The following is a 24,124-nucleotide window of genomic DNA, read 5'->3' on the forward strand; positions in this document are numbered from 1 at the left end:
ATGTCTTTGTGTGCCTCTCTGGATCAGGAACATATTTTTCAAGACAGCAAGTTGCAACGGGTAGGCAGGGTTAATATACAAGTAGGTATCATATATAAGAGACATAGCACAGAAATTAAGATATGTTGCCTTTCAGATAAGGTTGTCAAAAAGAATTAGAAAAATAATATGACAACAGCAATATTATTTTACACTCATAAGAAAAACAATTGTGAAAATATGAGCTCAGAAGATGCACATTACTTTTAAATAAAATGTATTCGATCCTCTCGAAAAAACAAACCTGAAAGTCAGTGGAAAATCAAGACTTTTTTTTGAAAGATGGTAACCCAAGGTTTTGATGCCAATATAAATATAAAACCAATACTTTCCACAAATGGAATACGGTGGTTTGGATTGTTAATACACTTCGTGCCATCCAAAGTGTTCAAAACATGTGCTATGTTCTGTAGAGGAGATTCAAGAAAGACAAGCACGGTTGTTGCAGGTGATTTTGAAGTGCAGCATTTTCTAATGGCCTAATCCTAGCAGTGCTTCTATGGGTATGAATAAAAGTAGATATGATATGAACTTCTTATCTAGAATAAGCAAACTGCATTTTCTAACCCCCTCCATGAGAGTCATCTAAAAGCACTGAACATATCAGATATACTGAGTTATTGTCAAATGTACCACTTTTCTTTAAAATTGCAGCTGTTTTTCTCTTCATCAGTGACCCGCACAGTGCCTTCTTCGTAGCAGTCACTTAATAATGCTTAGGAAATTGAATTATCAGTGCTTTTGTTTGTTCTTATGGTTTATGGCAGTAGATTTAATTAACCAATATTTGCATTTCTCTGCTGATTTTTAGAATATCCAATGACTTGTGATAGAAAATACATCTATTCATTAGTAGTAGAGATTTGCCACTTTTTGCTCTTCATTTCCATTTCCTCTTAATAAAAGGGCTCTGAATTTCATTCAAATATTTACCCCTCAACCATGCAGACTTGGATCTTTGGGGACAATCCAACCTCCAGGTCTTGGTTGACTTAAGCTAGTCAACATATCTCAAATTTCTGGCCATGGTCAGTCACTAAAGTGTGGACACATGATCTAAATCAGGCCAATGAAATGTAAGATGTTGTCTGGGGGATTCGAATAGAGAATAGATTATATACACATACAGGTTCTGAAACTTCTAAAGGAACTTCTGCCTCCAAGAGGGAAGTGATACATGGAGGTGGACAGAGCTGAGAGAACTACAGACAAATTAAGCCTTGATGGTGATGCTGTGTACCTAGATATTCGAGATGAAGAGCCAGTTTGGTTTGGGGATTCTTTCTGAGCAACCAGAAGCATCCTAGCAGATACAGATGTTCAAATACAAAGGCTGTATGGAAAACCTTTGAGTAACTTTTCATTTTTATTGATCTCAACTCAGTTTTTCTTCCACCTCCTTTTCTGAACATTCTTCCCAACTAAGCCCTGTTTTGCAAGTGTCCATATCTTTCCTTCACATGATTTTCTCTTCTTGAGAGGCCTTTGTCGTCTACCTTTTATCACTCAGCAAATATCTGTTCTTTTTCAATCCCTGATGATGCCTTTGTTGGCTCCTCAGTGGTATAGAAAATCTTTTTGGCATCTATCATAGCACATACTTTCAGGTATTGCATTATTTGTTTATTTATGTGTCTGCCTTTGTTATTGTTGTTTTTGAGATTGCAGTTTAGTTTATGATGCCTAAACTCAACTGAGCCTCTAGTTGGTATGTTATGAACAAAAGAATAAATGAACGTACCTTAGTTCTTAATCCTTGAAAGCAAGATGTCAGGTTGAGACAAGTAGCTAAATAATTACAAAGAAACATTTACTTTTCTTTCGACTCTTCAACAAAATTGGACATCTTTCCCATCAGTAAATCAATTTGTGATCTTTTTCTTAAGAGAAACAGCACTTTTTCAGCAATATAGGATAAACACACTAAAAAAAAATTGGTAGACTTCTCAAAGAAGTTTAATGTTTAAAAAAAAAGTGCCAATATTTTGTCTACGTGCATGAGCATCTCAGGATTTAATTGTTTTAAATTCCAGGAGGGTAATGATGTATAAACATTTTACAAATCTGAGCTCAGAAAACAATGATTTGAATAATCTGTGCTTTAATGGAAAAATGAAACATTAATTTGTTTAGTTTCTCATACAACATGTTTACTAAACATTTCAGTGTCAATAATTTTTTAAGATTGTAACATTTAACCTTGTATTGGAGCTAATACCAATTCTAGCCATGGGAGTATGTTCTGGACTTTTTGAACAATTTTGAGTAAAATGAATGGCATTGTCTTCAAATTGTACTTGGAGCAAAGACAAAGAAACATCAGCTCATTCTTTCCAACTAATGGAACATTTAATGATGCAATTTTTATTACATTATTTTAAGGCTAACGTTAAATATTCTTATTTTTGCTTCCATCTGTTACTAAAGCTCAATATATCATTTCTGAACATTATTAATTTTCACTTAACTTAGATTTAAATATTGAATTGTTAACTTGGGCTCCAGGAAAAAATCCTGAAAAATAAAGATCAGCATCTAGCATCCTTTTCCTAATCTTTCACCACAGATTCTCAATTTGATAGGACTTATCATGAAATCTGTATTGGGAAGTATAGCTTTTTAAGATAACTTTTTGTAACTAAAAAATAATTTCCTGCGCATCACAAGGGGGATTAAAAATCACCGAAGTACCGAAGGAACGTGTGCTTTGATTATTATTCCCACCTGTTTCTTTTTTATTATAAAGTGGCAATTTGTACTATCATTAGAAATATACATTAATGTATAAAGTTTTGCATTCAAATCTCTTTATTTTTGACTATGTATGACTAAAGACCACAAATCAAATAAAAACTCTATATAATATATCCTTATTTCAGAAGCATATGTATATATACACATATATATTTGTAGAACAATCCACTGTTTTAAATGTAATTTTGACTTAAAAAATGCTATTTACAATTTTATGACAGAGAAATAACCTCAGCCTTTCATGGTATTAAAATGAGCAGGGAATTTTTATGTTTGCGTCTCATCTTGCAGATGAAATTAAGCAATATCATGGAAAACCTTCTCAAGAGCAAGGCCTTGTAGACTAAGGTATGAGGGTGAAATAGATTTGCTATTTCTGGGTCTATGTTTTAAAAAAATTACTGGCAATGTAGTCATACTTACTTCTTCACCAAGAAATCAATGCTCCCAAATTAGGAATTCCAAACTTCTCAGTATGCAACCTTTAAGTCTTTCCTTGTCCTTACTCTTGTCTTAATACTCTCATCTCCCACTGGTGACACTGCAGGATCACCAATCTAGATATTAGATTGTTGTTATTTTATTAAACAGAAGAGTCTTAGTTCTTTTAAACCAGCTTTCTGAATTAGAATGAGGCCCATAAAGCATCACATTGCATTACATTGATATCTCTTTATTGCACCAATCCATAATGGCTAAAAATATGCTATTAAATTTGTATGTAAATTTCAAAGCCAAAACTATTATTATGAGAATAGGATGGCTTGCTGCCCTCCAATTTGCAGAAGCACAAAAGTCTCTGAATTAGCAAATGGAACTTCAGCTCCACTTGTTTCTATACTTTATTCTCCGAGCTTACAAATCAAGTAAGGTATATTGACCAGAAAGCTATTTTGTGAGATGCTCAAAAGTTTTGTTTTCATTCTTAAGCTCGTTGATTTTGACACATATTCCAATAAGAACTCAGGATAAACATATCTTAATTTATATCTGCACAGCCAATTGCAAAGCATTACTAAAAGTCATATTTTTCCTGGGAAAAATCCCAATGCAACTCAAAAAATAAAACTTATTTTACTTAAAAAGGAATAGGTGATGAATGAATTGAAGACCCAGAAATCAGAACAATGAAAATCAAAGAAGTATTATACTTGAAATATGCCTGAAAACCAAAGTACTTAAACTCAATCATATTTTTGGATGAAGTTGGATATTATATGTTTACACATGGTAATATTTTTAAAAACTCAGTGACTACTGGCTTATTCTATTAAAGGTTTTATGTACTTAAGACATAAGCAGCAGTTAAGCTAACAGTGACCCTTTGCTGTAAGCTACATTTTTTTGTCAGGTTTATGTATAAAAGAAACAAGGTTTCCAATTAATTCTCTGAACTAAACTGGAAATAAGACAAAGCTAATTTCCAAAACATTTTACTGCAGTGAACATTTGCTTAACATAATACAGAGAAAAACAATATACAAATTGGGTGGTTAGAATTCTTTCTTAACTGCTATCAGAAGGAGATAAATGTGAGTCTAGATGATAAATGATGAATAGCCACTGAAAATAGAGGGAGGACTTTTGTTAGTGATTCATATCTCTATTTTTTTCATATCCAACTTAAATATATTTTGTCATGAAATCACCATTGTGATTGATTTTTTATGAATTTCATCAATTGTATTATTTGTGAAACCATCAATTGTTTCACTGATGAATGTGTATCTGTGTGTATCACCACAAAAGCTCAAGTCATTTCATGCTAAAAGAGCCAGTGTCCCATAGTGTTGAGGTTTCTTTTTAATTTTTTTCAAATAAAATAAACTTTGTGCTTGGGATTTTTTTCTTTTTTCTTTTTTTTTGGTTCTAGTAGTGACAGGTGTATTTATAATCAAGTTGAATCAAGAGTGACAAGAAGAAATACAGCTAGAGTTATATTTTTTTCCCCAAGGGTATTCTTTTCCTAGAAGAGCAAGTCCATTTTTAGAAAATTTAAATGTCTGTCTTTGTTACTTTCCAAATATTTTGGTTAAACAAATATCTCTTACAAATGTATCTTCAAAATCTTTGCCTAGATGCATAACATTTGTTCTTCCCAACTGCTTAGGTAAATTGCTTCATTTCATTTTCTGCTAACCTCTAGATAACATAAATAGGATACTTGGTGAAGGATATGATCCACTATTGAAGAATGATGATTGTGTAAAGTGAGGGAAACTATGTTGACCTTGAAATACGGCAACCAATGGCAAGGTTTGAGGTGAGGGCCTAGAGCTTCTGCAAAGTGTATATATTTAGGGAGTCGTATTTGGAACAATACATGCTGGACAGTAGAGATATAGGAGAAGTTACATGCTATGTCTTCTCATTGGTAATATCCATAAATCTGCATACATTTTTTAACATTCTGTTTTGTGTGGTTTTTTTCTTTAAATTTGGATGTCTCTACACCACTCTTGATTTGTAGGACTAAATAGATCTATTTATTCCAATGCAAATGATATAACATTTATTGCTTCCTTGATTTTTAAAAATACTTTAGTATTCTTAACTATGTATGTGCCTTCTCTTACACTGAGTTCTATTTTGCTACTTTAAGCTGCTCACACAATCCTGTCTGCTGGAGTCATAGCTGCTAATTCCATATTATTTCTCTACACCCCTTGAAAATTTAGTGTATTACTGGTACCTTTCTGTGTTCTAGGAAACAAACGAATTGCAAACTAGACTTGTAAATGAGGGTGTGTGTGTGTGTGTGTGTGTGTGTGTATGTGTGTGTGTAGCAACAAATTAGCTACTGGCTTCACAAGATAGTAAGTTAGGAATTTCACAGTCATGTCTCCAAATTTCATGGCAGAGTTTAAAAAACAATATAAGACTGTGGTAAGGTACAAAGGCAAATGCAATTTGCATTGACTAATTTCCTAGGACTTATTTCCTTATGTAAAACCCCTCTTCTTTCTTTCCTGTTGCAAGACAGGATACAAAGCTTTCTAAAACATGCACTTATACTCAAAGGTGTCCACAAAGCAAAAAATCAGACCAAATGCTAACAGCAAGTAACTTATATCTTACCACCTAGACATGGCACTGGCAAAGAATTCCCAAAAGTCACTTCAGCATTAGAACAGTAACTTTTTTTCCTAAATTACTGAAAAAAAAAAAACCCCAAAAACCAAAAAACAAAAAACTTCTGAAATAATATCTTTGATAAAAATATTATACTCTAGGATAATTTGAAATTATTTTTACGAAATAATTAAATTCGTTAAGGCTATTCAATACAAGACTTTCCTTTTACATAAGACAATCTTAAATTACATCTCAAAAATAATTTCTTACTCTTTTCTTGATGATAAATGGTTCCTGGCTATATATTTTACAGGTATTAGAATAGTTTATAATTTGGAAATGTTCAATTCCATGGTTACAAAAAAATCCTGCAAACAGAATGTAATGGTGTGTCAATTCCAGATGCCCAAATAAAATACAAAATCAAGCAAAACCACACATCGCAGCATTATCATGAGTTTAAGCTATTTAGTATATAATATCAGTTTGTGAGTTCAGTTCTCCAAAACCCTTTCCTTTAAAGTAATAACTTTATTTCATCTTTATTAATGTCTTCATTACAATTAGCCTTCTACGCATAACAATACAGTTTTATTTAATGTTTGTGGAGTTCTGATTTTAGTTTTTCCTTTGCTTTTAAGTGTGTTAAACTTTGTGCATGTGAATTTTCTACCACATTGCAACAAGCAAGCTTTGGTTCAATTTTCTTGTCCTACACAAAGGCAGATTTTGAGTGCAGAATCTTAGCCACTAGGTCTTGCGTTGCCATTTTATTTTCCTCTCCTTGGGTGGATTTACTGGAAGGAAATGGGTAAATGGGAGGGAAGAGAAGGGGAAGGGATGAGAGAGGGAAGCAGGGGAGAGTTCTCAGCTATGTTGAATCTTGATTCACAACTTTGCCTCCATTCATGGTTGGTGTTCCAGAACTTTTCCTTGAACGCCCTTGTTTTTCTCCAATTTCATGTAGTGATGGTTCTCTGTACATACACACTGAAAGGCAAAATAACAAAAATTACTTACGATAGTGGACATAAATTTGCTTCAATAAGCTTTTCAAATTTGATTTTACAATATTCTTCACTCTCATCACAAGCTCTTCTTCCCATTATAAAAAACAGTTTTAACTTGACAACATATTCAGTGGATACACATAATTTTCTTCCAGTTCTTTTAGTCATAAACTTTTAAACTTTTCTTGAACTATAGACATTTAAGTTGTTTCTGTTCTCTCATAGACAAGGCTTGAATCTTTACAGTTTCCTAACCTAGAAAACAGGATTTTCATCCAGAGTCAGAGGAGACATGGGAAATATTCCACTTTTTGGTCCTTAATCTGCAGTCTAATTTGGGTTGGTAAAAAAGTATTTATTTACGTGTTCCTAATCTTTACCCTACCATAGGAAATATGATGCCGTATCAAACCGAAATATGTATTGCCATTTCCAGGGCATCCTATGTAAAAAAATAAGGGAGGACAAAGAAAAGGAAAAAAGAAGAAGCAATTTCCCCGACTGCCCTAGATTTACCCAAAGTAAGAAACACAGTCCGTGACTTTTTAGTTATTCATCAATAGGGAATGTGATTATGCAAGCATGAGACTTCCGTTCACATCTATATAAACGGTTCTTTTCTCCTCTATTGTTTTGTCTGGCTGTAAATTTCAGTCATCTCTGAGCCATCACGGCTGTTCCTAGATAATTGTTTAGGAAGAACAATGCTTTCAAATTATAGTTATTCCTACAAAACACATTAATTCAGCTTCATTATACTGTTGTGAAATAGACAAATGTGACTAGATAAGAGTATACGATATGTCTCATGAAAATATCAGGAGTTACTTTTATCCTCGGCTTAGGAACAAACAGGTATCTCCACCTATTGAATCATCATTACAAAGGTTTAATCATTTGAATGTTACTTCCAACATCAAAGAGCCTCCTCCCTTGAACTTTGCGTGGTTACCGATTTGGGAACCACGCGACCTGGATCCACACCCAGACTCAGCCATCTACTAGCCTTGTTAAGTTGGACACATTTTCATAAATGAAAAATAGCATGTTTATGAAGATTAAATGCCTTGCATAGAGCAAGTACCAAAAAATGTTTATGAAACGTAAGGAGCTGATTTCTTTATGAGCATTTTGAATAACAGATCTTCAGAGAATATAGAAATAAATTGTTTTGGCTGAAAGTATTCTAAATCCAAAACTAGACTAAAACAGAATTTAGAGTACAAGTGAGAGTGTCCTGAGACTGGTGAGGAGACAGATTTCTTCCAACATATTCAATTATAGAACTTCTTAAATGTTACTGTACATGCGAATCACCTAGGAATACTGTTAAAATGCAGATTATGAATCAGAAGGATTGTAGTGAGCTTGAGTCTCCATTTTCAATAAGATCGCAGGTGATGTTGATGCTGATAAAACCCAGACTACACTATGAGTAGCAGAAAATATATGTATAAAATATGTGTGCTAAGGCTGTTATGCAAATTAGCCAGATATATTTTAATGAGATTTTAAAGTATTTCAATTACTGCACTGATGGCTCTTCCAGCATCCCCAAAGGACTAAATGCCTTTGGCTGAAGTAACAGAGTATACATAGGAAACCAGCTCAGAGAGTAGATAATTTTCAAATGATACAAGTAAGTCATTCAAGTTTGTCTTTCTTTTTCTTGTTTTGTTTCAATAAATAGAAGATCCTTATGGAAAATCTTGCCAGAATCTTGAAGTTCCCTAAGTCCAATGGCTCTTACCTCTCTTTCTATTATAAAAATAATTAAAAACTCCAAAATTAAGTCATAGTTTTTTATTTGTGCAAAATACAACCATTTACATATAACTGCACAGGGAACATCAAGAAGCAACGAAGTGATTCAGCTGGAACGCTATTCATATGACACCATAAAATAGGTCTTCCCAACTCTGTCACCTAATCAGCTCTGAAAACTCAAACATCTGCAGGCCGCACTACAGATTGCTAAATCAGAATCTCAAAGAATTTACAAAAATCTCCTTTCTAAAAAATAATATATTTTGACCTGCAAATTCTTAAGCTTCATTTGGGGATACTTGAAGAATAAATTTTTAAATTTTCATTAAAGTGTGTATTTTTATCTTTTTTTTTTTTTTTTTTTTTTGAGACGGAGTCTCGCTCTTCGCCCAGGCTGGAGTGCAGTGGCCGGATCTCAGTTCACTGCAAGCTCCGCCTCCCGGGTTCACGCCATTCTCCTGCCTCAGCCTCCTGAGCAGCTGGGACTACAGGTGCCGCCACCTCGCCCGGCTAGTTTTTTGTATTTTTAGTAGAGACGGGGTTTCACCGTGTTAGCCAGGATGGTCTCGATCTCCTGACCTCGTGATCCGCCCATCTCGGCCTCCCAAAATGCTGGGATTACAGGCTTGAGCCGCCGCGCCCGGCCATTTTTATCATTTTTTAAGCTGAGTTTCTTAGAGTTGCAATTTCCTTTTTAGTTTTCTTATGCCACAGATTCTACCCAAAACATTCACTTGTATCTTTTTTTTTTTCTTTCTCACTTGCACATAAAATACTTCATTTGTGTCAGCACACAATGTTACTATTATAATTACCACTGCAGATAACTTCTCCAGTAATTTAACCCTGCGGGCCATCCTTATATTGAGAGGTATTGCAAACTGACATCTGAAAACATACAGTGTTTCAAAAAGACCCAAACTCACCAGTGCCACCGCAAGATGTAAAATTTGCTCTTTTTCTCATACAACTCAATTTCTAATTTCCCAATCTTTGCACTAAATGGAGTAATAAAATTAAGGGTTTTGAAAACCTAGTTCATGTCCCAGTTAGAAAACGACAAGTAAAGGGTAGGTTTTCCAGTTCACCGATGAAGACTGGCCTCCTCCTCAATAAATCAAATAGGTATTTTAATTTCTATACTTCTTGGTTAGCCAAGATAAAAAGATGTTCAGAGAAAGCAAACTAAAGTTATTCTAGAAATTGCATGCAAATACAAGTACAGAGAGCAAAACCTTGGTCAAAGCAATAGATTAAATGTAATTTCTTGAGCATTAATTTTCATTGTTATTTACAGGACCTAGGATTCAGTAATATATCTGATTTAAGAAGCTGACAAATAAAGGGGAATAAGTTTCAATCAAATTTCTGAATTACAATGTAATTAAAAGACCATAATCCAATTAGAAAGCCAAGAAAGAAGAAAGTACCTCCCTTCAGTAATATAACTGACTTACTACCATCCATAGTTGCATTACACTTAATGACTGCGATTCTGAATGTACATGGTAAATAATGAAACAAAATTGAGGAAGAAAACAAGGCTTAAGTGTTCTCTAAAGTGGATTACATGTGCAAAATGTAAACGAAAATCACCATGACGTATATAGCAGCCTCAATGATAAGTCCTTGAATAAATCTATCATTTCAGAGTATTCCAAGCAATTTTAAATTGATTAACTAAATTTTACGATTATAACAACCCAGTGAATATAGTAGGTGAGAAATTATCACCCTCATTTTTTAAATATAAAAGAAATTAAGCCACTTCCATAAAGTCGGATAGTGGGTAGTGGCAGGGCCAGGATGAATGTGTAGAGTTTCAAGGTCCTAGTTAAGAGTTTTGAATAAAATCAGAAATACCATAATTTATTCAATAAACAATGTAAAATGACTGACATATCAGTGTTTGAATTCTTACGTCTGCATGTTAATCAAGATTTAAGTTGGCCTTAACTTCACTAAATATTCCTAAAGTCATTCGGAAATGGTAATAAAAGAAAATGTACGGCTGTTATAAAAAAACCAAAAAAGAAAGTAACAAGAGTTGGTGAGTATGTGGAGAAATTGAAACCCTTATGCATTTCTACTTCAGTGTAAATTGATGCAGCCACTGTGGAAAATGAAATGGTGACTCCTCAAAAAATTAAATATGGATGTACCATATGATCCATCAATTCCACCTGTAGGTGTCCACTCAAAATAAATGAAAGCAGGGACCCCAGCATCTATCTGTACCTCCATGTCCGTAGAAGGATTATTCACTCTAGCCAAAAGATGGAAGCACCAAAATGTCCATTGACAAACGAAGGGGTAAATATAATGAGGCCTATACATATAATGAAATATTATTCAGCCTTAAAAACAAAATTCTGACAAATACCACAACATGCATGAACCTTGAAGAAACTGTGCTGGGTGAAATAAGCCAGTTACCAGGGGCCACATATCGCGTGATTCCACTTCTGTGAGATCCCTAGAGTAGTCAAGTTCACAGAGGCAGAAAATAGAACAGTATTTGGCAGGGGCTGGGGGAGAATGGGGATTTCACGTTTAACGAGCACAGAGTTTCAGCTGGGGAAGATGAGAAAGTTCTGGAGTTGGACGATGGTGATGTTTGCACACCAATGTGAATGTACTTAACGGCAATGAAATATATACTTAAAAATGATTAAAATGGTAAATTTCGTATTATCATATTTTACCACAAATAAAAAGCAAACACACAAACAACTTGTCCTGAATTGTCCTGAGTATAAGGTATAAGAAATGACTATTAAAGCCAGAGGTGCTCTATTGGCATAGGAAGAACCAGCAATTCCCCAAAAATCAAAAACCTTAGTTTTAGAACTGTATTAAGGAAGAGAGAGTTGAGATACAATTGAGGAGGTACAGGGTGAGGAAAAGGATAGAGGAATCTGATGAAAATACTCAAGGACTGTGCTGCGTAGTGTAGCATCCATTTAGCCATATGTGGCCACTGAGCACATACAATGTAGCTAGTCCTAATTCAGATGTGCTGTAAGTGCAAAAATAAACACTACCAGACTGGGTAAAACAGGGAGGTGATGACGAATAAGAAGGATAAGGCTAGTTGGTGTCAGACCTTGCTGAATTCCAGGCCAGAAAATTTAAACCATGACCATCATACAGATCAGCCTCAAGGTGATGGTAAATGAAGAGTTATTATACTTAGTTAATTAAGTGATATAATAGTAAATGAAGAGTTAATGTCCATCAGACATGAGTGTATAAAGAAAAATCTATTAATTCCTTTATGTAGAAAAATGTCTACGTTTACATGATATGGATACAACTAGTCAGTAGAGTCAAGAAAAATCATTCAAACTGAATCTCATTGAATGAACTCTGTAAGGAAAGGCTGGCAGCATTTGAAACTTTGATGAGTTGTTCTGGTGCTTTGCAAACACAATCACAATTTGGTAGGAATAAATCTAGTTGAAGACCCATTACGTGTATAGGGCCCACTGCCTATCTAATATACCCCTTCCAAGTACCATAATTCCGAATGCAATTGAAAGGTGGGGTTCATTTGGGCATGCTAAAACATGTTCTTTTGTTTTAGGGGGAGCTTTATTTAAGAAGCCTAAACAAACAAAAAATAAATTAAGAATTACTAGTATCATTGCTTCTGACTTTTTGGCTATGAACAAGTATGAAGAATTACTAATATCACATAGAAAATGGGAATCACATGTACTTTATAGTAAAATTTATTCATGATCTTATATAAATATCAGTACTAGAATTTGGAGTTCTGCTATTAATTTCTAATCACATGCTATTAAGCAATGAGCGGAAACCTTTAACAAGTATGTCCAGAGAACTGTCTAGGCTCTGATCTTCAATAGCTACATAAATTCTACAACTCTTAAACTGTGGTTCTCAAATTATTCTTATCCTGTGCCAGATTAAGGCTCTCTTCTCCTAATAATCGGACCCTTATTATTAACCAGAAAGATTCCTAGTGCCCTGATTTGTGGTAGTTCAAAGTGCGATGTATTTCAAGAGGGACTTTTTCCATCTCTTTCTGTTATAATGAACAATATTATTTCACCAGGAATGGATCCACTGTGCTTTAGGAGGTGCTAGAATTTTTTTTAAATCTCTTTTTTTTCCTGAAAAAATTTTTTTTCCTGTTTCCTCTGTGTTATGCATTGGAGTCTACTTAAACTATGAGAACAAAATTTGATATTTTAGTTCTTATGATAAGCAGTTATTTCTAGACTGGAAATAATGCAAAAACAAAACAAACAAATAGAAACTTCCTATTGTTCTTGTCTTTCCAGTTCCCCAATCGTGTTTCACAAAAACTCAGATTCAGTGGCACTTCCCATATGAAATTTGAAACAAATCCTCTAATTTAGACAATGTGGGATGTTACTGGTTAACATGTCTCACTCAGGACCTTGGGGCTACACTTGTGATACAGATTTTATTTTCAGCAGGTATGATATTATAGATAGTACTTAACATAAGACTGATTTTAAACTTTGTTTCTTTCTGATTGCACTTGATACTATTTTTCCAACACACTTTCAGTACCCACATTTCAAGAATGTTCAGTGTCCTAAAGATGCAAGGCCTGCATGATAAACAATGTTATTTCGCTTTCATCTGGCTTTTCTGGGTTGTCCTTGATCAAGCTGCTTGCCCTGTTTCTATTCATTTGTCAAGTACATAGAGTAGGAAAATAAATATTTGCTTCCCCCCACCCCAGGATATTTCTGAGATAAAATATCATTGTTCCTCTAATGCATGTGTCATCGTAATAGTTTTGGACGAATGGTAAAATGAGATAATGTTTTGAAGAGAAAGCATTTCCTTTTGGTTCTTCAGTACTCTTTCTTCAAAGCACAGTCTTATTTCACTTCTTTTCTTCTTATTTTTCCTCTATTCTGATTTACATTTCAATTTTCTTCCTTCTTCTTAATGTTTCTTTCTATTCATGCTTTTGACTTTTCTAGAGCTATCGTAGATTGAAACGGAGAGATTCAACCCAGCTTTCTGAGTGAAAATAAGGTAGAGATTTGGTGCAAGAGTGTTCCTCCTTATTTTTAGACACAAGGACAAGCAAGGGTTTCTAATAACACAGCTCGCAGTATGTACTACTTCAAAGCACAGTGTTTACTAGGAATCGCCAGTTTAACCCTTGAATGTCAGCAGAATGCACTTGGGAGATAGACAGTAGTTACCCGGTGACCCAGCACAGTGAAGGTTTTCATTTTAACAGCTGTCCCAGCATGCACTGACCTTGTAGCCATGGAAAGCCCTGCAGTTCTGGTAATACAAACAACATGCAATATTTGCTGAGAACCAGACCATAATATATTGACTTTGTGGTGATATATGGTATTTGTTCTATTTATTTAGTTCTTGCTTCATTTTAAAGTGAATAATTACACTTTCAGAAAAGGAGAAATGTGAAATATATATCACTGAGCTTTGAAGTATTGTCAAAAAAAATCCATTTTCTCTTTGTAGGATTAGGTATGGATTTTTTTCCAGGGCAAGCTTTCTATTTGGTATTTTTCTATTATATTCTTTTCGCTGGTGCCTGTGTTGAGAATGCAGTTATCAGAATATGCAGGCTTTCCTTGCCATCGTGGTGGCTCATATTTCCCTATTTACAACTTTTAGCATTCGACAATACCTTCTATTTTAGTTATAAAGTTCTTCTGAAAAAATTACAGTGAAACAATGACTGTCTTAAAAGTATGAAAAAAGTAAAATCTTGGGCATTGCTGTTATTTATAAAGCACACAGCTATAATAAACCAGGTGCCAAGTACCATCCTATGGGTACTCTCTTATTAAGCAGTAGTCATCCTCATAATAATATCTAACATTAACTGAGCACTTACTATATGCCTGCACATTATACATACAAACAGTTTTTTAAATGACCCTAAAAATAGATACTTTTAGTGGCCTGTTTTGCAGTTGAGTAAACTGAAAAACAAAGAGGGTAGCTTGTCCAAAGTAATATAGCAATACAGGGCAGTCAGCTTTAAAATCCATGTGAGAGGCCGGGCGCGGTGGCTCAAGCCTGTAATCCCAGCACTTTGGGAGGCCGAGACGGGCGGATCACGAGGTCAGGAGATCGAGACCATCCTGGCGAACACGGTGAAACCCCGTCTCTACTAAAAATACAAAAAAAAATTAGCCGGGCGAGGTGGCGGGCGCCTGTAGTCCCAGCTACTCGGGAGGCTGAGGCAGGAGAATGGCGTGAACCCGGGAGGCGGAGCTTGCAGTGAGCTGAGATCCGGCCACTGCACTCCAGCCTGGGCGACAGAGCGAGACTCCGTCTCAAAAAAAAAAAAAAAAAAAAAAAAATCCATGTGAGATTAACCCTGGTGCCCCTGCTCTAAGCTGATAGCCTAACAGTTGAGTATGTCTAAATATGTTGAAAAACATAAAACTGTGTTGACTGGTCTTACGGCAAAATCTTGACCCCAAACCTCATGGTGGTGGTACACAACACTTTCTGGAATTCTACTGCATCTTTCTGGTCAATCCGCTCTCTCATTCTTCTCAGTGACTTATTTCACACCTGCTCCTTGCACCTCAAGCTTCCAATACCACCTCAGCCCCTCCACAGACTCAGGAAATAGGCCTGTCTGCTTTTCATTTTCCTTCCTTCCTTCCTTCCTTCCTTCCTTCCTTCCTTCCTTCCTTCCTTCCTTCCTTCCTTCCTTCCTTCCTCTTTCTTTCTTTCTTTCTTTCTCTTTCTTTCTTTCTTTCTTTCTTTCTTTCTTTCTTTCTTTCTTTCTTTCTTTCTTTCTTTCTTTCTTTTCTTTTCTTTCTTTCTTTCTTTCCTTTCTTTCTTTCTTTCTCTTTCCTTTTCTTTCTTTCTTTCTTTTTCTTTCTTTCTTTTCATTTGTTCTTTCTTTCCTTCCTTTCTTCCCTCCTTTCTTTTTCTTTCCTTCTTCTTTCTCTTCTCATTCTTCTCTTTTCTTTCTTTCTCTCACAGACTCAGGAAATAGGCCTGCCTGCTTTTCATTTTCTTTCTTTTCTTTCTTTCTTTCTTCCTTCCTTTCTTTTCTTTCTTTCGTTCTTTCTGTTCATTCGTTCTTTCTTTCCTTCCTTTCTTCCCTCCTTTCTTTTTCTTTCTTCTTTCTCTTCTCATTCTTCTCTTTTCTTTCTCTTTTCTTTTTTCTTCCTTCTCCTTTCTTTCTCTCTCTTTCTTCTTTTTCTTCTCGTTCTTCTCCTTTCTTTCTCTTTCCTTTCTTTCTTCCTTCTTTCTCTCTTTCTTTCTCCCTCTCTCCTTCTAATTCTTCCTCTTTCTTTATTTTCCAAGACAATATACTATCTGACTTTGTATTTCACTTAGAAAGGAGAATCAGATGAGAAACGTTTCCATGGCAAAGAATTATCAACCTATGCACATCTGCCCCTCACATGTTCTGACTCCTGCTTGTTAAAATGCTTGCACTGTCCTGTTCTTATCTAAATCTAGAGCGCCACGGTGCACTCAATCCCAGCCCTTTTACTCAGTGTTCTTTGGTGTCCCTCTCTCCTGTAATCCCAATTTCGGCTTATCCCAGATTGTTCCCATCAGTATATAAATATATGAAATAGCTTTAAAAACAAATAACCCTACTATGTAACTGTCATGTTTCTCACCAACTCCCTCTTCATTTCTCTACTTCCTTTTTATAGCAGTTCTCAAAAGAACTTTAATATTCAGTATTATCTTCTTCTTTTCTTTGCCTCCAGTTATTATTTAATTCTTTCCAGTCAGACTTTTTTCCGTTTCACTGAAATCACTCACGTCACGTCACTACTGACCACGAGTTACAAAAGCAATGATCAATTCTCATTTAGCAACTGGCTAGACACTCCAGCAGTGTTGGATACAGTTAATTATTTCCTCCTTTTTGACAAGATGTTTTCACTTGGCTTCTGGAACATCAATCAAAATAGCCTAGTCTTTCTGCTAAATCACTGGCTACTCTATTTTATTCTCCTTTGCAGGAGCCTCCTTTTCCAGTAAATGTTAGTGTTCCCCAGGAGTCAGCCAGCAGCTACATTCATTTGCTTAGCAGTGTGAAGAAACCAGGCAAGTATTCTCCCCATTTCTTGTCACAACGATAGCGATGAGGGTCAGGGTGGTCTTACTAATGTTCTATAATGTGAGAAGGTTCCACACACGGGAATAATTTTTCGAAACAAGACAGTCTCCGCGTTTGAAAAGCGTCATAGAACCTAGCGCAGTGGTTGTCAAGCGGCGGTGAATTTGCTTTCGGCGAATCTTTGGTAATATCTGAGACGCGTCTGTCACCACTAGAGAGGATGATTTGCTATTGGTATCCCGAACACAGAGGACATAGATGTTGCTAACTAGCCTCCAATGCACAGGGACGTGCCTCACAACAAGGAATTCCACAACCCAAAGTCCCAAAATGTCAGTAGTGCCTGAGTTGTAATAACCAGTACTAGGGGATTAGAAGTGATTTTAAAAATGTCATATTTAAATAGCGTGTGTGTGTGTGTGTGTGTGTGTGTGTGTACACATTTCAGCACACAGACCCATTATTCGCCCAGTTGATCATGCCTAACACCTAAAAGTCATCTCTGATTTCTCTCTTTATCTAACCACCTACATCCAATCCATTAGCATGCTCTTTCAGGTTTAACTTCAAAATAAATTCAAAGTCATTCTCTCTACCTCTAGTTATAAAACCCTGGAGTCCAAGCTGATATTATCTTGCTTAAGATCCTGGCTGATTTCTCTGCAATTCTGCTCAAAATCTATAATGAATCCACATCACATTAACCATAAAATCTAAAGTCCTAAAGGTGGTTACAAGCCCTCAAATTATACGGTCTTTGCTTTCCCTCTAAGTTCATCTTCTACCTTCCATTTCTTTAATCCATTCTAGTCACATTGGCTTCCTTGCTCATTATTAGACATGCTCAGATTCTATAACAGCCTTTGGAATCTGTCAGTTTTGCCTACAAAAACCTTGTACCACATCTTTGCATGGTTTACTACTAAATTTCATTCAGATTACTGTTCAAATGTCATTTATGTCATCTTCCCTAAAAAGTTTACCTTCATCATCCTTTTAAATACAGTCCCACTTTTTTTTTTTCTTGGAACTAATCTCTAGTGATGTTTTAAAATGCCTGCTTATTTTTAATTGTGTATTTTTTACCCATTTTCAGACATAAACACTATCAAGTCAAAATTGTCTTTCCTTGAGTACTACTGCGTCCCCATTAGCACAGTGAAAGATGCTATTAGTAGGTGTTTCATAGTCATCTTCCAAATGAATATTCCTATCTACTATGCTACAGTGACTAACTGAAGAAGTCTTTGGTTGGAGTAAAGTTGATTTTTCTTTTACCTTTAAAGTCAGTGGATCTTTACTTTCTCTAAGGTCCTAAACTTGGGCTGAGTTCCCTGAAATTGACCAATATAAACATAAAATTGATGACTTTGACACAAAGGGAGCAAGGAATACTATACGGTGGACAATATTTATCAAGCTCCTTTAGTTCAGTGCTATTTGAATAATCAAATAATAAGCCTCATCTTCACAGAAATAAGAAAAATAAGAAAAATAAATGAAAAAGAAAATAAACCAAGAAAGTTGACGACCACCCTTACCTTTCCTTGTATATTTGGTACATTACAGAGTCTAGGAAGGAAAGAGATTCTGTGGATCATTGCATCAGACGGTTCCCCAAACTTAGTGATTCTCAAGGCATAACCCCTAATCACCACCACCAACAGCAACAACGTTAAGAAATGCAAATTATTTGGCCAACTCAAACCCACAGAATTAAGAATTCAGGAGATGGGGCCTAGCAATCTATGCTTTAGTGGGCTCTCTAGGTAATTCTGATGTACACTCAACTTGTAGAGTTGCTGTCCTTAATTCTTCCATGAGATATACCTGGGTCTTCTAAGAATACATATTTGTATCTATGTCTTGCCTCTGCAGATTCTAATTCCTAAGAAGTTACACACAAATACACGCACACAGACACAACTGATTAAGTAACTAAACTGAATGACTTTAAGGAATGACAACGCCTATTTACACACACACACAATCACATCACATCACATTTATAGTAGGAAAAGCATGACATCTGAAGTTACAAGGTAACAGCTCTGGTTTTGCTTCTTTCTAACTGTATACACTTGAGTGAGTTAACCTCTAGAAATGACACCTTCCTCGTGTTTAAAACAGGGATAGTAAATCTTAACCTTCATACTTCCAACGATTTAGTGGCTATTAAATGATACTCTGGTTCAGAAAGCATGTTGAAATGACAATATGCCATTCAAATGGAATATAAGGTAGCATAGCTGCTACTAATCATCACTTTATATTGCTGCTGTATTCTTGACAGATCCTTTGAAATTTGAGAGTACTAATAGTAATGAGGAGTAGCAGGTATTAATTTTTCAGTGTCAATGTCACTCTGTAGTGGAGAGTTGAACAGTCTGCGTGTGGGAACACTGTAGTTGTTCTGACAAATTCTGTTTTCCAAACTTCTGTTTTTAATAAAACTAAAAATTTAAACTCTATAAAGAACCCCCATCGACTACTAGTTACCATCAAAGACAAGTTAAATATGATTAATCATTTTATTACTACGAATTTAATTGAATTTTCCTTGGTCCTCTGTAATTTCCAAGAAGCTAAAAGGTTAGACTGCTGTGTTAGTTAATGCACCATTGAAGATATTTAATTGTCTTAATAGCAGATCATAGAAGGGTGTGGGTAATTTAAATAAAGCAATTTCACACCTTAATTAATGTTACATGGAATCCTTTTGGAACTGTAGGAGAATTTTAAGTGCTGGTTTGGAAGAAATGCATTGCCTTAGAAATGCATTCACTGTGCTATACATATTTACTATAATGAGTTATGAGATGTTGTGAACGAAAGCATCTATATGTTCATTTAGAAAGAAAGAAAAAGCAATATTTGCATGAGGAACAGAGAGAGAGAAAGAGGAAGAATGTGTGGGGAAGAGGTAGGAGGGTTGTATTCAAGACTACATTCAAAAACCAGAAAAAGCTAGTTTGAAGAAGTTACAATGGTTTGCAGGAGTATCACAGGCTGGCAGAAATCCAAAACGCAAAAGAAAGAGTTGCAGCTATTATCCTTTCTGTAATTAAAACAATTACTGGCAGAGAGGTTCTTTTTTGCTCTATCTTTCTGCTTTTGTCTTTTAGTATGGTTGGGTCCAAAAGAGAACCAAGGCATTTATTTCTATTTCCAGTTTATTGAAATAAAAATACCAAATTTGGCATTAGTGTCCTACCAGTTGGAGCTTTACAACATCAGGACTCCTGATTTGCTCTGTTCTTTGGTGTCTTATTATGTAGTTTTGAAGGGATTATTATTTTCCTTCCAGATTCCATTTTCATTGCCTTTAATTTCTAACACAATGCCACATCTCACAGCATTTTTCCAATACAAAACACAATAAGACAATGTCCTTTTTCTAAGATAAAATGAAAAAGGCACTTCATATTTGATCTGATGGAATTCTCTTGAGAAATCCAACTTTCTACAATGTCTAATTTTCATATTATTCCTTTGAAGCAGGTGGAATTTATAATAGACTTTATCTTCAGAGATGACTGAGGTGGAAGGAGATAAATTATTTTCTCAAAATTACTTAGCAAGGCTGCTCTGCCTATGGAGTAGCCATTCTGTTTCTTGACTTCTCTAATACACTTGCTTTCATTCAAATAAAAATTGCTTAGCACATCATTGCCAAATTTTGACCCAAAGAATGAGACACTTCTGTATTCTTGGTTACTTGATTTTCATTGGGTTGCTCTAGGAGGTCACTTTAATAAAATAATTAGTACTACCTCTACTAACTTCATATAGTAATTTAACCCTGCACTAAAATATACCTGTCTTAATAGTAGTAGGGAATGTAAAAATGTAACATACATAATATACTAAATTTCATGTCAAAGAGACAATTTATATTACATTAGATTTAGTCCAATATATTGATCACAATGATATGAATAAATTTAAATCATCCATGGCCAGATGTGACCAAAAGGAGCTTAGAAACACCAAATTCAGAACACCACATCTCAAACTCAATGCCATCAGAAATCACCTGGACAGGGTTGTAAACCTATGGAGTCCTAGGTCATACCTGGGTTTAAAACATCAGATCACTTCGGAGATTTGGTTTGAGAATCTGTTAGCTTCTAAGAACACTACAGATGGTTCTGATACTGATGTTTGGGAAACAGCAGTTTACATTCTTCTGAGACTTAAATCAGATTCTATGAGCTTAAAGCACCAGTTCTAACAAAGAAAATGGATAACATGTATATGCCCAAGTGTGTGTGCGTGTGTGTGTGTGCGCGTGTTAGCACTGTCTCCCCACTACAAAATAAATTGGGAGAAATAAATCAATATTCCTTTATTCCAAGTTTAATACTTCTCTACAGATGGCTCTCAATTGATCCTTAGTGATCTTATTTGCAGATATATTTATCTCTCCGGGACTCAGCTCTTGAAGCTTAAATCTTTGCAAAGTACACAGAATTTTTTTTTTTTCCGGAAGGTAAGAACCAGATTCTGAATACTCATCACCTGCAGGAGCTGAGTAATGTGCTTCTTGAAGGAGGAGGGAGGAGAAAAGGAGGAGACTGTATTTTGTTCTTTGTCAGAGTATTTGGCTGCTGTATCTAATGCTAAAGGGGGAGGCCACCACTAAAACACTTTACATCTGGGGGAGTTACTTATCTGTGCTTTGAACAATACTCTGAAAGGGCAGAATTGAGAATCAGGAAGCCTGTGCTGTTGTCCAAAATGCCAGGGGAGGGGACCCATGTAAGTAGAGGTTTATGTGCAATGTACATAGTAATGTGCTTAAATATCAAGTCAGTCTATCAGAATAGGTGACCCTGAAACCCCTTATTAACACTCCTGTTCTCTAAACACAGGATGAGATGTGAAAGAGTGAAGGGAAATGGGCTGGTGGGTAATTATTATTGTGTTATCAGTGTAGGACTTAACCACCCTCAAACTCGCAGAGCTTAATTTTGGGAATCCTGACATTCAGGAGAAAACACCAGCAGGACTGGTATAAAGGCAGACATATTTGAAAAACAAATAAGCAGTAAACAAACAAACAAAAAAGCAAAACCCAAAACTAAAAAAAACCTACTTTGGCTTTTCCTCCATCAGAGGTCAATTCCCCTCACAAACGAAGGGCTCATTTACCGTGCAGTCTGGACTCTGTTAGGATGCTGACAGTATTAGCACTGGGCTTACGGGGTTACAAAAATGCCTTTAAACATTACAAATAAAATAGTCAATAATTTTTTTGGTGAACCTATTAGCAGCAAGGTAGCTAATCTCTTATGGAGCTATCATTTTCTAATCGTTTCCTAGAAGTGTCATTTAGTTATGTGCTTAATACCTGCCCTATGGAAAAATATTATCAAAAACTTTATTTATTTATTTATTTATTCACTTATTTTTGGGACAGAGTCTTTCTCTGTTGCCGAGGCTGGAGAGCAGTGGCACAATCTCAACTCCTGGCAAAATCCGCCTCCCTGGGTTGAAAGGGATTCTCCTGCCTCAGCCTCCCAAGTAGTGGGGATTACAGGTGTGTACCACCACACCTGGCTAATTTTCATATTTTTTAGTAGTGACAAGGTTTCATCATGTTGGCCAGGTTGGCCTTGAACTCCTGGCCTCAAGTGATTCACCTGCCTCAACTTCCCAAATTGCTGGGAATACAGGTGTGAGCCGCCATGTTTGTTAAAATCTATTTAAAGATAAGTTATAGCTAGGATGCCTTTCATCTTATTCCCTCATTTTAAAAAAAAATCACAAATAATGGAAATAGCTCATAAAGCTCTAACTTGTTTATTCAATAATTAGATAAACAAAATATGTTTAGACCATTTTTACATGTAAATTCTACGCTAGGTTCAATGAAAGAACATGGTTTTACAGTAAAGGGCTTATAAACACTGCCATACAATGTCATTGCCAGAGAACTTTAGGAATCATCTGGTCTAAATTTTTTTACTGAGTAGGAAATAAAACTTGTTAGAATTCACCAGAAAAGAAGTGATGCATTGTTAATTCTTTCTTGGCTAGCTTGAATATGGCATTCCATTAGCTGTTTTATCTGATTGTTTACAAATATGAGTGTTTCTCATCATATCATGTATACCTTGCTCAATTTTGCATGGTTTAAAATTAGTTTACTATTCAAGTTGCATCCTAGTATAACATTTCTGCTTTGCTATCACTGACTTTTCTGAGTATTTGCATGTTCATAGGCTTACTTCAGATTGAAGGGCAATACATTGCAAAGGTGACGTCCATAGGCATTGACATTAGGGTTCTTAGACTGCAATCCCAGTTCTGTATTTATCTAGTCCTGGTTAAGTAGCAACCAGTCTTGGACTGGTTACTTAATTACTTTAAATTACTTTTCTTTATCTATAAAATGAGGATAAAAATCGGTTTCCTCAGGGAAAAAAAAAGGTTTATTCTAATGGTCAGTTTGAAATAAATGAACAGAGTAAGTATTAAATGATTATGAGCGGAAAGGTTGTAAGCTCACCTGAGAAGGACGCAATGTAATACCGTAAATATAAAACTATCATTTGTTTTTCAAGGGTGGATCTTGAGAAATTAAATTATTAGGCTTAGAAAAGGAGGAAATTACATACTAGATAGTAACTACCACTCCTTTTCTACTTTCAAAATGTTTCCAGCTTCTATACTCAGGCATTTTTTCAAGTGCCAAGTATTTGTAATAGAATTTTCCTTTTTTTTTTTTTTTTAATAGGAAGAGATTCCCAGTTACTACGGAGGCTGAGGCAGGAGAATTGCTTGAATCCCGGCGGAGGTTGCAGTGGGCCGAGGTTGCACCATTGCATTACAGCCTGGGCGACAGAGCAAGACTCCGTCTCAAAAAAAAAAAAAAAATAAATAATAAATAAATAAATAAATAAATAAATAAATAAATAAATAAATAAAAAAGATACTATTGTGTTTTCTGAATATTTGTTTTGAATCCTTCTTCCGATCTGTTACATTCCAGGCACGCTCTCTGGAGCACAAGGGCAAGGAGCAGAATTGATGTCAACACACAAATAAGGGTCCAACAAAGACAGTCAGTTGGTTTCATACCTTCAATAGGTTTCGGTACAAAATGTGATGAGGGCTTGGTTTTCTTCACTCTGTTCCCCTTCATAATTTGACCTTCTTTATTGAGTCCCAGAAACCAAGCTCGGCCTGACTCTTGCTGGCGGTACAGTGTGGAAGAATAGATCACATAGTAGTTTTCAAACACAGATTCCTTGAATTTGCATTCTGGAGTGAAAACATCCTGTAGAAAAAAAAAAGAGAAATGATTTAAAGGTGAATCAGCAAATGCTGAAATCCAATAAGCTTGAAATCCATGTCCTCTGTTAACAAATGAAAGGCA

General features: G+C 35.4%; 1 protein-coding gene across 3 annotated transcripts in view; it reads right to left on the minus strand.

Moving 5' to 3' along the window:
- Positions 1 to 2,123: 2,123 nt before the first annotated feature.
- Positions 2,124 to 24,124, minus strand: part of FGF12 (fibroblast growth factor 12) — a 585,431-nt gene continuing 563,430 nt past the window's right edge. For all 3 annotated transcript variants that reach the window (XM_008009538.3, XM_038002368.2, XM_008009535.3), the window contains 2 exons: positions 23,827 to 24,025; positions 2,124 to 6,858 (listed from right to left, as the gene is read on the minus strand). In XM_008009538.3, coding sequence (XP_008007729.1) covers positions 6,740 to 6,858; positions 23,827 to 24,025 — 318 coding nt within the window. In that variant the 3' untranslated portion in view covers positions 2,124 to 6,739. The remainder of the gene's footprint in view (positions 6,859 to 23,826; positions 24,026 to 24,124) is intronic.

Source organism: Chlorocebus sabaeus, chromosome 15 (assembly GCF_047675955.1).
Source record: "Chlorocebus sabaeus isolate Y175 chromosome 15, mChlSab1.0.hap1, whole genome shotgun sequence".
Taxonomy (NCBI): Eukaryota; Metazoa; Chordata; class Mammalia; order Primates; family Cercopithecidae; genus Chlorocebus; species Chlorocebus sabaeus.